The sequence below is a fragment of the Misgurnus anguillicaudatus genome, chromosome 11 (genome assembly GCF_027580225.2).
Source record: "Misgurnus anguillicaudatus chromosome 11, ASM2758022v2, whole genome shotgun sequence".
NCBI classification, from domain to species: Eukaryota; Metazoa; Chordata; class Actinopteri; order Cypriniformes; family Cobitidae; genus Misgurnus; species Misgurnus anguillicaudatus.
The window spans coordinates 19270170-19283964 of record NC_073347.2 but is presented as its reverse complement, the minus strand read 5'-3'; the positions used below and the strand labels follow the sequence as shown (position 1 = coordinate 19283964).

Sequence of the window (13795 nt, the reverse complement as noted above, 5' to 3'; positions counted from 1 at the left end):
TTTACATTAGACAGATAAGCAGCAAACAGCAAATTCATTTTCATATCAAGCTTTAAGTTAGCATTTGATCATGGTTTTTTCTGTCGCTGTAGCCTGTCATCTGGAGATGTTGTATCCAAACATAAATAGTAAGTTGGCACATACTGTGTTTCTTTATGAAAGTACATGCAAGGTTATTTGTAAGGATGCATGCATTACCTGCTGTGGCCTGATGAGGGAGTTGTCTTTCCAAATTGGGCAGCGTTTTCCTCAGCATGCAATTTTTTGTGACATCTGTTCTCTAGTAATGTGTCTTAAGAAACCAACATGATAATTTGTTAAAAAGAAAATCTTACCATATTTTCCACAAAGTGTGTTTAATTTGTTGATGTGCACATTGTGTTTTTGAATTGCTGTAGTCAAGTAACCAACAAATTGGGAAATTAGGAAATGAACAAATTAGGTTCTCAGTTTAATTGTACTGACGTGAATTTAGATGGTGTATTTTTCTCATTTAGATGCTTTTTGTTATTATTGTAATTGCTGTTTAAAATTCCAATCGAAGAATATGAAGATGCTATAATTATCTCTCCACGAACAAAGTCAAACCATTTTTACCATTTCTAATTTTTGTCATAGAATAATGTCTCGATCCAGTAAAGCAACACTTTTACAAATGACACATATTTAATGCAGATGGAAAGATGGTGAGCATATGTTTATAAATGTACTATTAATGCATATTCCAATCCTCACATATATATATTCATTATCCCTGTTGCTTTGGCTTAAGTGGACCACAGACTCAATGTTTGCCTATATATTGTAGTTATAAAGAGAATTGTTGATATTTAATTTATATTATATATTGTTGCTATTATTGTATGATTTCTGTCAACAAGTCTGCATCATATTCTGTGTAACTTTGAAAGTAATGTGTAGATCAAATCTGAATGTAATCATAAAAAAAAAAATTCCCTCCACCCCTATGAGAAAGACATTATGTGTCTATGTGAAACTGAATCATGTCGTAGCGTTGGGTCAGGGCACATGATGATCAATTATTTCAGTTCATACAAAATCCAAACTTGGAACAAGCTCATAATAACATTTAAAGTGGTGGTTCAATAGTATTATATGCATTCTGACTTAGTAACGCAGTTATAGAGTTGTTTCCTCATGCTAAACGTAGGCGTGTCAAAAAAGCAGTTGGGCGTGTTACAGAGTATTTCTGTGCCGAATGCACTTTGCCAGGGTTCGTACAAGTTTCTGAAATTTTTTTACGATTACGGGTCCAGCTGACGTTTCAGGGGTTTCCATACGTATCACTTCTTTTTATTAAACCACGCCCAATTGTCAATCAGCGGGAGATGCTAAAACTTACAAACATTCACATCACACAACAGCTTTGTTTAATTTCAAAACTCAACAATGGCATGGCGGAAGAAGTGTGTTTTTGGATGTAAGGAGAAGAAAGCCAGCCTTATGGAAACAATGGATATAGTTTATTATCTGGGGTAGCAGCGGCGTTTTGCGTGTGTGTTTGATGCACTGGATTTCATTGAAAAGCCCCAACCAGGTCATGAGTTGCATGCGGTAAGTAAGACTTGGAAATAGACACGTGTATATTATATAAATGACATGAACATGTAGTGAATCATAAGTTAAACAGTGTTGTATAAAGTGTTGCATGACTCGTCTCGCACTCGCTCCTCCCGCGGTAACTCCTCCTTCATTTTTTCGTACGTTATCGGAAAGAATCGGTAAAGCTAATCTTTCTTTTATAAATCTGATGTAAAGGGTGTAATACTACTCTATAGGTACTCCAGATTAACATCAGAAATGCAGAAACAGCATGTGTTACGTGAGCTTTAACACAGAAGTACAATATAGATGAAAGATAAACACGAGAGTTAAATGTTTCAATAAATTACAGTTTTAAATAACTATACACTAAACACATTATCATATTGTGACAATGTATCACCAGCTTTCTGTTGATTTACACCACTACAACTGGTACTTGCAGAGGTTTGTAGGAGATATGCTGAGAATGTGAAGTGATGGGGTACAACCTTGTTCTATCGACGTTCCTGTATACCCGACAGACTCATCTGAAAATGATTGTCATGCTCCTGTATGGACTGAATTGGCCTGGCTCACGGCCACCTGTGTGATGTTTCTCAACATCTCTGTTGGCCCTCCAACGCTCTTTTAACTGACCCTCGGTACGAAGGCCCACTACGCTACACTCGTGCACTTTCACTGCTTCTCACTTCCATTTCCTGCCAATTATCTGGATCACCAACACGGCTGTTGTGCAGTAATGACTCTTCCTCGTTCTCCGTGCCGTTAGCAAACCGCGCGGCTGATGTGCTTTTTTGTAATGGCTTCTCGTGGCCATGGAGGACAGATAGGAGACATTACTGGGACTGTCTCATTAAATGACCATGAAATTGAAAGCTGCTTCCCATCAGAGAAAGACGTGCTGGGCTTTTATCTCTGATTTTTGGAGATTTGTTACTTATTTTTCTGCACTGTGGGTCTGATAAATGTATGTCTGTGAATGTATATAAGAATGAATATCATATGTGTAGCGTATGTAATGTAATAAATCATTTTATTCGGAGAAATGCTGTGACTGATATTTGATACATTAGTGAAACTGTGTTGTGTGGTTGGATAACAGGGAAAAGCTTGTTTTTAAAGGATGTGTATCAGTGGTCATTGGAGTGGAAAGTGTGCTGCCTACGCTGCAGTTTGTCGCTGCAGCTATAGCTTGATCATACTCAGACCTTCACGTCTCTTCATCATTGTCTCTGTTTTGCTTCAGTTAACAGATATCCTGTCACTACAGCGAGTAGATTTATGGTCCTGGGGTAGAGATATTTAAGAACACTGGCTCTGATTCACTTACCGTGTGTGCACGTTTGCATGTTGCCTGTGTTATGGCATCAGAAGTTATACTGTACTTTAATGTATGAGTTAGTTTGTCTCGTGAGATCCTTTCATGTGCATTTAAGACCACTTGTATGCAGTTATTGGCTAAGACGACCTTCTGTTTAATGGGTCAGTGACAAAAACGGTTTGGCAAGATGAGAAATAAAAAAATCAGTTCCCACAGGTCCTTGAAAGTGTGTGAATCTGGGGGAAATATTTCAAGGCCCTGGAAGGGTTTTTAAAATATCCATACATAGATACAGGTCATTGAAAGTGCTTGAATCTATTTTATGAAGGAAGTTTTCTGGAAAAAATCCATATTATTCCCTGTGTAGTGTAGGACAGTGGTTCTCAAACTTTTTCAGCCTGCGGGCCCCCCTTGTGTACTGTGCATTCCTTCTCGGCCCACCCAAAGAAAATTTATGACAAAAAAACAGTTCTAAAACTCATTAAAGTTTTAGAACCCCGGCCCCCAGTTTGAGAACCACTGGTGTAGGATAATATCATAAAAATTCTAGCCTTTTAAGCACACGTGCTAAACTGTTAGCTTTAAAGGCTTATATATTCTGTATGCGAATGTTGATACATACCAAAATTCTTTTTTGCAAAGTTGTGTTTGACACATAAAAACGTCTCTGGTTACGCATGTAACTGTTGTTTCCTGAGAAGGGAACGAGACGCTGCGTCTCTCTTGTCATACTTCCTGGGTCCCTGTAACGCAGTCTTTGGCAAATATTTCAGAGAGCAATATACTTCCTGGCTCTTTGTCGTTAAGCCTCACCATTGGTTGAAATTGATATACACATTCAGACGCACTTATCCCTGGAAGCGTCCACAAAGTGTCACCGCGGTGACACAGTGTGAGTTCCCTCGAAAGGGAACTGTAACAATGTATCTTTAAAGGTAACATAGTGTAACCTTGCTCTCACTTGAAATGTTTCCACATTTAGTCCTTGAATTTGAGGGTATTGGACCTGGAAAGTCCTTGAAAGGACCTTGAATTTGAAGTTAACTAAGGTGTGGGAACCCTGAAAAATCTTTTAAAAAAACTTGTTTTAAAAGCATGCATTACGTTTATTTCAATGCACATAGTGTATTTATGTGCATTTTATGGAATAAAAATGTCAAATGGTGTAACCGCCAAATGCGCCAAAGAATGAGAAATATAAAAATGTTTTATCCACCTTTAATGGCATGTCAATGTAATCATAAAAAATCATTTTAAAATATAATTTTATAATTTATTTCTAATTGTAAATTTTAAGGCGTTTTTGTAATATTTGTCTTGACATATGCTGAAAACAGCTCTGGTTTCTAGTAATCTTTAATAAATTATGTAAAAATGTATGTAAAATATCATGTTACACTACACTAGATGAATATATTTGATTCCACTTTTTTTTAAATATATTTATATTTTCATTTTAAAAATACTAGTTACACCAATTGACACAGACTGGTCACACCACATTGACATTTTTGCAACTATCCCCCAAAATTCTTTTAAAATGAAATAAAACCAGAAATGTTAGACTTGGTCCTCAAAAAAGAGAATGTATGCCAGTAATCTGCAAATTTAATTTGAAATTTTAACCCTTTTACATTTAAATGAACCATACAGACATAAAATAATTATCGCCACATCATTGACCCTAATATAGCTTTGTTAAAACTTACTGTTTACTTTACTTTTGTGTTTTCCTTTGGTGTATGCACAATATTAAGTTTTGTATGTATCATTCAAGTTAAGTTTTGGTTCATTGGGTACATTCTGCCTTAAGAAAAAAGACAAATGATATATTATGCACTTCTGATCAATTCATAGTTCACAGGGACTTCATATTGACCTTTTAGATTTATCTTTATTGGTCTGCTGTAAAAATTACTTTAACCTCTGACCCTGGCTAATGATTCCTCTCTTTTTTTTGTAGATGACAGCCCGATCCCTGCCAGCGGTGCAGTCTGATGAACGACTCCAGCCTCTCCTGAACCACCTCAGGTAATAGGCATGGTCTGAGAAATTGTCATATCTGCTCATGTAAAACTACATTCTTTATCATTGTATTGTGGTAATTACAGCTGCTATATACTGTATGCATTTATAAATATATAAAAATAATATATAATAGCACACAAACACTGTAGTCTTATTAATTCACATGAATCCCACAAGTTACTTTTCATTTAGTTTAAGATACTTTAAAGAAACTTTCCTGTGGTGTCACATGCATGCAATAATCCTCATTTGTTGTTTTTGCCATTTTCCTGGCCTCCCGAGGACGGAGCGAATAGTCTACTCAAAGCCAACCAGCATGCAAAGTGACTCTTACTGCTTTTCTTTATTTCCAGCAATTTGTCATTCAGTTTCTTTCATTAATGGCCTGTGCATGCTTGCATTATGATCCACAAGGGGTCTTCCAAGTATGAACCTGGACTTGCATTTTGGCTGAAGCCCAGCAGGGATACCACTGTAGATTACCGCAGGCCTCTCCGTCATTGGCCAGTGCATGCACAGGCTATCGAGTAGCCCCACTTGCTTCCAGTGAAGGGAAACAATGGCAGCTTTCCCAGCAGTCAATTCATTTGCTTTTTGATGGACTGTGAATGAGTGAGTTTTAATTGGATGCGTCTTTAGAGGCGGCATTTGTGGCTGCAGATGATTGGCTGAAAGTCTCTCTCTTTCTTTTGTTGTTGCTGGACTGGCCAGATAAGGGGTACAAAGGGCCAGTGAGGACCCTGCACAGTGAGGGAATGTCCCAAGCTACAAATGCAGAGGAAAGGAAGAGCAGGGCCTGGCAATGGTTTAATTATTCATAACTTTACACACAGTCTCAGTGGATGCAGCAGTCTGTTGCTTTTCATTGATCTCTTTCTGTTATGAGTTGGATGTCTCATGAAAAAGGCAAATGTTGTGTAGTTTTTTGCCATTGTAATGATTGCACCACATCTTTTTCCAATGTCATTGTAGTTTTTTGGAGGGACTGTGAAATGTTAAAGAGCATTTGTGTGCTTTACACACAATTACAGCCAATCAGAATACATTTGATTTTTATATACAACTTTGTGGAACAGGATTTTGGAATAAGATCTCACAGTAGACCAGACAATCTAACACAATCAAGTCAAGTGGAAATCAAGTGGTTGACAAAATATCTTTCTGCTTGTTTTGACCAAAGGTTGGTTAGTACAACTCTCAAATTCACTGCACTGTGAAGAGAAAGCTATTATCAGTCATTGTTTTATTATGGCATGTCTGGTTGGGCAAGGCATGAATATTTCAATTTGATGAAACGCATGAAACAATTGACTCGGTAATTAGAGGTATTTAATGTAATGTAATAGGAATTTCATTAACCATTTTTAAGACCTACTGAGCCACTGTTAGGTCAAAAGGCTGTTTATGGAAAATATAATGAAACTTTTCTTTAACAAAATCCTGGCAGTAATATAATACAGTAAAGAAATCATCCAGTATATCTTCCATTGTGATTTTTTTATAATTGTTTCCTTTGTTATAGTCATGCCTATGTGGGCCAAGACTACAGCATTCAGAAGAACATCGGAAAAATTTCTCTGGAACAGATTGATGGGGTAAGTACCGACTGAAGTTATTGACGGGTGCATTGCAATGATCCCCATGAATTAGGCAAACTTTTGAACAAATCATCCATGGCATCAACAATTGAGTTTCTGATGCTCCTGTCTAGCTGTATAGTGCTAGAGCATTTTGTGTACAGTTTAAAAGGTCATGGGTTCGAACTGTTCCACACACATTGATAAAAATATGTACCTTGTAATGCAGTGTAAGTCATTTTACAATCATCTGTCAAATGCATAAATGTTATAACTTTAATCCAAAGCAACTTACAGTGCATTACAAGTTAAACCATCACTTTACCAGTCAAGCAGAAATGCTCAACAATATTGGAAGAGTTTAGTTCCAAAACGCAATAAATCAATTTTGACAAATTTCGGTAAAAACTTTTTTTCCATACCAATAAAGTGACAAGATGAAAACCACTATTTTCTGTTACAAACTTTCACATAGCATCTTAAGGTTATAAAAACATAAAAAATTCAAACCTATAGCTTGATTTTCAAATATTTATTATAAAAAGGAATTATTTTTTCCACAAAATGCAATAAATCCATTACAATAATCCATTTTTTTCAAAATCTATAAATCTATTGAGTCAATATATAAATGTGCATTCATCTTTGCCATTTTATAGTAATTAAGTTGACCAGTGGTATACAATGATTAAAAAAACATGAATGGCATTAACCAAAACACTTACTCTATCATATCAAAAGTAGTGTGATTGCGGTTATACTTGACGTCGTCGCTTAACATTTTTCACAGCGATCAGCTGTAAAATGTTTTGGTCCTACTAATGGAAAGTTTTTCATAAGGTCCGCTGAGGTCAATGTGTTAGCACGAGAGAAGCTTGATGCTGTTGGGAGAACAAGCAACCGGCTCCCGAGTGCCTCTCGCGTAAATTATTAGATGTTGATGGCTTAAGTTTCTTTCCCGTCACAGAAAACCCCCACAGGTTTATCAATGCCATTAAAGTATTATTTTGTTTTTGTTTGTTTGTTAATCACGAAGTACAAAGTAGATGAGGAAAACTAAGATTCCGTGTACTCAGTGCGCCGCCATTGTTTGTTAACAATGCGTGGAATGGTGTGCTGTAATTTGTGGAGCGGATTTATTGCATTCTGTAGAAAAGGAGGAGTGGCGTTTATTGCGTTTTGGGAAAAAAGGGAGAAAAGATGACAGAATAACATGGTTGATATTGTATTTTGCGTAAAACTAAGAATTTACTTTTAAATACTAGTCCCTTTCACACATACAGTCTTTACTGGTAATTTACTGGTAAATTGCAGTTCACATGTCATGTGTGAACAGAACCTTTCCGGTAAATCAGTGCTCCCAATTTACCAGTAAGACAGGTTGTAAGATTACCAGTAATTTACCGGTAAGCGCCATGTGTGAATGAAAAATATAGGATTACCGGCATTTAGAACGGACGACGTCAGACCGCGCTGACAGATCGGGCCAATCAGAAAGTTTTTTATACAGGTTTACCCCCGAACTGTTTACGGATGTTTCCACACACATGCTGCTTAAAAGTCGAGCACACCTGAAGTTAACATCCACATTTCTTCACCAAAGTTGTTTAAAACAGCTTACCGTCTGCCATATTGCCGACGTCCTTAGCACACCATCTGTGAAGCCTAATGTGCAAACGCAGGTTGACGCCGCCTCACGCAATTTGTTTGGTCACAAGCAACTTCGCGACTGTTTGCCACAGATGTTAAAACAACAAAATACGGTGAATATTAAGTCATAACCCGCCATTTACAAATACGACTCGGAGCTCGCCGGCCGCGCGCCACAGGTAACTTCCGCTTTCTCTCCGAGTTTACCGGTATTTTGATACTGATGTGTGAATGATGTCTTACTGGTAAAAAGACGGAACGTCACTGCATGTGTGAACAGCACATTTTTGTATTTACTGGTAAATTCATTCTGGTAAATTCACGGTAATTTAACAGAATTACTGTGTGAAAGAGGCTACTGACTTGATATAATACTGATTTTGGCAGTAACTCATTTTTTTTAAATGACATTTATCGCTTTTTGGAACCAAACTCTTCATTTGTATGCTGTATGCAGTCTTTCATTTATATTTGGCACCTACTCTGACTTCAGCTCATCCTAAAGTTTTCTTTTACTAAATTCTCAAGTTACTAGGACATGTCCTACTTTGGTGGTTGGGATGGATGTGTGCAGATGTTTCTGGGGAGTAGAGCTGTCTGTGGACTGAACTGGTGTTTGTGTGTGTGTGTGTGTGTGTGTGTGTGTCTCAGGGGCGATTGCTGTTCCAATTAAGTGGCTCATCAGCACATGCAAATTTTGTCCTTCAATTTTCCCTTTATTTAGACACATTAACGAAGGCATGGAATTGTTTTGTAATTAAAAGGCTTTGCATTAAATCAAGGACTTTTGAACTTGAATGTGCAGTGAGTTTTAAATGCACACGGACACAAAATCACTCACTCATATCTCTCCATCTTTCACTAGCTCGCAGCCAAGTCTTTTCCTCTGTGCATGAGGCACCTCCACAAGTCCCTGAGAGAGAACCATCACCTCCGGCACGGTGGACGCATGCAGTACGGCCTCTTCCTCAAGGGCATTGGTCTTACTCTGGAACAGGCCCTACAGTTCTGGAGGTCAGAGTTCATCAGAGGGAAAGTCGATGCAGACAAGGTAACCATTCAACTTTACCTCTTACTCCGCCACACTGTCCTCCTATTCATGAGCTTAGGTCCCAGGTGGTTACCTGGCTGTAAAAAAAGTGTTGTTTTTTTTGTAGCAAGTTTCCACTTTTGATTTCGCTGATGTCATTTTCTTTATTTCTCGATAACTTTTGACTGGAGAGGGTCACTAAAACGAACGAGAGAGGATATAAAACCCCTGAGTTATTAAACAGGCCTATTTTGATGTTGAAGATAATTTGCCGCCTTTCCATCGTCCCTTAATTACAATTCTAGAGAAATGCGTAAGATCTTATTTTTTGCACACGGTACATTAAACAAGAAAATTACACTCCCAATCTTAGACCCGTGCTTTCCTCCTCCCTCTACTCCACAAATGAATGTTTATTCCCAACTGATGCTCAATCAAGGAGAAACAAATGAAATTCACATCCCCACCGAAGAATGGCCTTCCCGTCGGCCGGGCTTTTGAAAACAATCGGCCGTCTCACGAGAGCTCAGCGCTGTTCTGTTTCTCCAGGTTTTGTTTTATTCTACATAGCCAGTCAGCTAATGCCACTTTTTTGCAATATAGCTTCAGTTTATATTTAATTTTGTCTGTAAATATGGGAATCAGCAGGGACCTGGCATAACAATATAATATTGATGTCTTGGTAGCAATGCAATATTGCGATTCTTTGTTTTTATTTTCTTATTTTTCTCGTTTGTCTGTGTCGGACTGGTCCTTTTCATAATAGAAAAAGTGGTCTAATAAGCATGATTGGGTAATAATATGGACCATTTCACTTTCTTTTTGTTTTCAATGTTGTTTAAATTAAGGATCGTTGGCATTAAAATACTGGTATTCTGTTACAGTATTATGCGATGAAAGACATTTTTGCATACCCCTTTCATCTAATTTTTTATTTAAGAATAAGGAAGACCTTGTTATGAAGCTTAAAAAACATTTTGAGAGTTTGTGCATAAAATGTTTTTCTCATTTCGAAAGAAGATTTATTAGAGAGCTCTGACATTGGATATGTAATTGATCTACTTTTCTGCACAAGAATATGGCTGTCCAGGAAATGTGGGCTTATTTTCTGTGTCATGGCAGAATTTCAGGGCTAATCCCATGAGACGCAGAACAATAAAGCTCTGTCTGTTGATGCTTTGGTAAAATGCTAAGAATCCATCAGCTGTACAGGGAAACGTATAGAATTTTGTTATTGAACGTAATTTATTTAGAGCATTTATATTGAAATCATCTGTACTAGTTAGATTTTTTGTTGCATTTTGAATAATTTATGGCGACATGATTCAATTATACCACCACAATAACAAATACTCTGAGATGGTTGTCTGAGTGTCGTGGTTTGCTGAATGCATTATTCATGGGTTAATACACAATAAGTGCAAGGTAGCCCAGCCTACGTGTTGAACAATAGCGCACTCGTGACAGCCTGATCGTTTTTGGTTCCTCTGCAATCGAGTTCACTATTTGAACTAATTTAAAAGCGAATAAGCCACACAAAGGATGTGTCTGTTTCTGCACTCACTTGGCAACGGATGAAATGAGCATTATTCTGGGACATCATTGTAAAGCAAAACAGAAGTCAAATTTAGACCATTTTCAACAGAATGGCACATTTTCATTTACGAGGAAATAAGATGTCAGTTTAGGTTAAAGAAACAATAAAGGATTAAGTGGATAGACAGGACTAGAAATGTTTTGCCGAATGCACCTGCAAAACAAAAAAGAAAATGACAAAACATCCAGGCTTTCATAATTTAGTGACATTTATATTGCGTTCAAGTCATGTTGACCGTACAAATCTTTTTTGTATAGTTATTTCACATTACTTTTTCTTTTTACTAGTGACAAAATTGACAAACTGGTGTAATCTGCTACAAGTGGCACCCAGATAATCTCATAATAATATACAAAGTTGTATTATGTAGAGCAGGGGTCTCCAACGTGGTGCCCACGAGTCGTTGAGGTGCCCGCCAGAGCACATTCTATTAATAGTGTCAATTGCAATATTAATTTATTACATATTTTTATATTAGCTTGGCTTGATTTACGTATGTTAACATGTTAACAAAATAATACTAAAACATATCAACAAGTAAAATAAAATCAACTAGGGATGCTTCGAGGAGTTTTGCAGCCGATACCGATTACCGATTTGTTATCTTCTTAATCGGTTGATACAGATACCGATATTTTTTGTTTAGGCTGATATGCAAGCTCTTTGATGACTGTAATGTAACCATTTTTTGTAGATAAAGTAATACCACAGATGTTGCCTTTATTATATTACTTGCAGTAATTAGGTATTTTATTGTGCTAATCAAATAAATAAGCACAGCAAATATTTCTTCTGCATAGAGATATTTAATGTCTGTTAAAAGTACTGAAAATAAAACACTTCACAGTCTTTACTGTATGAATTACACACATTAGTATGAAGTATTACAGATCCTTGGTCAAGAGCAGAGGGTGATTTTATTGAGAGATGAATTGGGTTACTGTAGCTTTAAGACGTGAGAGAGATTGTTCTATTCACGTGCACTAATGACAGTTAAAAATTTAAACATCAAAACTTTTAATAATAAATAATAATACAATAATTCAATAATAAACTTTTGGCATGACGATGCAATTGTCCGTGATAGATATGTGTTTTATACAGTGTTTGATGGGTATGCGAAGATGCGTCACCCTGTTGACCGGAGCGCGTCCTCATAGAAAATACAAATCTCTGTAAAGGCAGAGAGAGAAATACAATTCTGCACGTCGCACATGAGCAACGGGTTATAAAATGCTCGCACTACAAAAATTTTTCTCTAATTGCAGCCGCATTCAGGATCCCTATGATGACAAAAGTAAACGGAAAGATCGGTTCACAAGATCGGAAAATTTTGCGAGTACCGAACAAGTCATTTAATGCCATGATCGCCCGGTACCAATTGGCGAACGATCGATCGGAGCATCCCAAAAATCAACTAGTAAAACAAAAAGTTTTGAGTAGACCATATCAAAATAGCCCTCCAGATGTTTTTAATCCATTGTGGTAACCCTTGTTCACAAAAGGTTGGTGACTGACCCCTGATGTAGAGTAAATGTATAAGCAAGATCACTATGGTTAACTTAAAAACCTAATTGTACTTGCTGTCAAGTCAAGCGTATTAGAATATCTAAGAGAAGAATAATGAACATTTTTGTTCAACTCTTCATTTGTTGTCAGTCCAATAAGAAATATCTTAAATATTATTATTGGATATCATGACATTATCATTTTCCTCAAAATAATGCACCTCCAGGTTTTAAAGGTTACATATCATGCAAATCTGGCTTTCCATGATTAAGTGCTATAATTGGGTCTCCAGTGCTCGTATCAGTCTATAAAATGTGAAAAAGATCAACCCAGTAAATCAGTTTTGGTAAACCATTCTCTGCAAACATGTGAAAAAATAAGTAATTGAAATCTGGCTCCCCTGTGATGTCAGAAGGGGATAATAGCGCCCCTTAATCTGCACCTTTATCTAACCACAACACTGCCATTTAGTGCAGAGATCAGCATTTGCATTTAAAAGGACACACCCAAAACGGCACATTTTTGCACACACCTACAAAGTGTCAATTTTAACATGCTATAATAAATGCTCTATATGGTATTTTAAGGGAGACCTTCACATACGTACTCTGAAGACACCAAAGATTTATTTTACATCCTAAAAAATCTTGTAAAATGTCCCCTTTAAATTAGAAATTTGAAAACCACTGTGTATCATATAAACTGTACTTGCACATTTCTGGACTGTATCCACCACCGGTCACTTGATCTTTGCTGCAGTCGCTTTAATTGTTTTATCAGACTGCTGCAACAGATGTAGATGTATTTGCATATGTAAATTCATTAAGCACATGTTTTAAGACGCTCCTAATTGTCCTCCACTCACCCTCTTTTGGTCCCAGTCCAGTATGTAAAGTCAGCAGGCACTTGCCACCCCACATGTAAAGACCAGTGTCCCCGTGCAAACCAATTACACGTTCTTGTCATAAAGTGCCCTGGAGCTGTGTGTTTAATCCAGTGCTATGCTAGTTCTGGCTCCTTCACTTCTTCACTACAGCATCTTAAAATAGCAGAACAGTTAGAGGTGGCCGGCCTTCAGAAAATCAAATCCAGGGCAATTTTGGTATATTACAAATGTGGTGGCACAAGACCATCCTAAACTCTGTGTAGTAGAGCAGAACATAATCTAATATTCATTCCCTGTGTGCTTTGTTCTTTATTTGGCCTTGGTCTTAACTTGTTCCCTGAAGCTAAATTTAAAAACTGTTATAGTGGGCACGGAAAAGAATAAGTATTTGCATGGGCATGCCGAAGTAGTTAGAATCAATGTTATCTTCCATTTTTATGGAACACCTTAATTATTGCCACCGTGAGATTTTTTTTGGAAATAGGTTGTGGATTTAAGAAACTTGCACAGCTTAAACTTAAAGCAGCTCGCTTAAGCTCTCAACATTCGCCATGCCTCACTGCCGGAGCACAACAAGCTCCAAGAGTTCAAAGAGGTGATTTTGCTTTGACTACTGCTTAGCCATTTTCAC

The 13795-nt window shown here is 37.2% G+C and overlaps 1 protein-coding gene across 2 annotated transcripts in view; it reads left to right on the top strand.

Moving 5' to 3' along the window:
• prim2 (DNA primase subunit 2) overlaps window positions 1-13795 on the top strand; it is a 70635-nt gene that overhangs the window by 29725 nt on the left and 27115 nt on the right. For both annotated transcript variants that reach the window (XM_073873229.1, XM_073873230.1), the window contains exons 8-10: window positions 4851-4918; window positions 6438-6510; window positions 9008-9193. In XM_073873229.1, the coding sequence (XP_073729330.1) occupies window positions 4851-4918; window positions 6438-6510; window positions 9008-9193 (327 nt within the window). The remainder of the gene's footprint in view (window positions 1-4850; window positions 4919-6437; window positions 6511-9007; window positions 9194-13795) is intronic.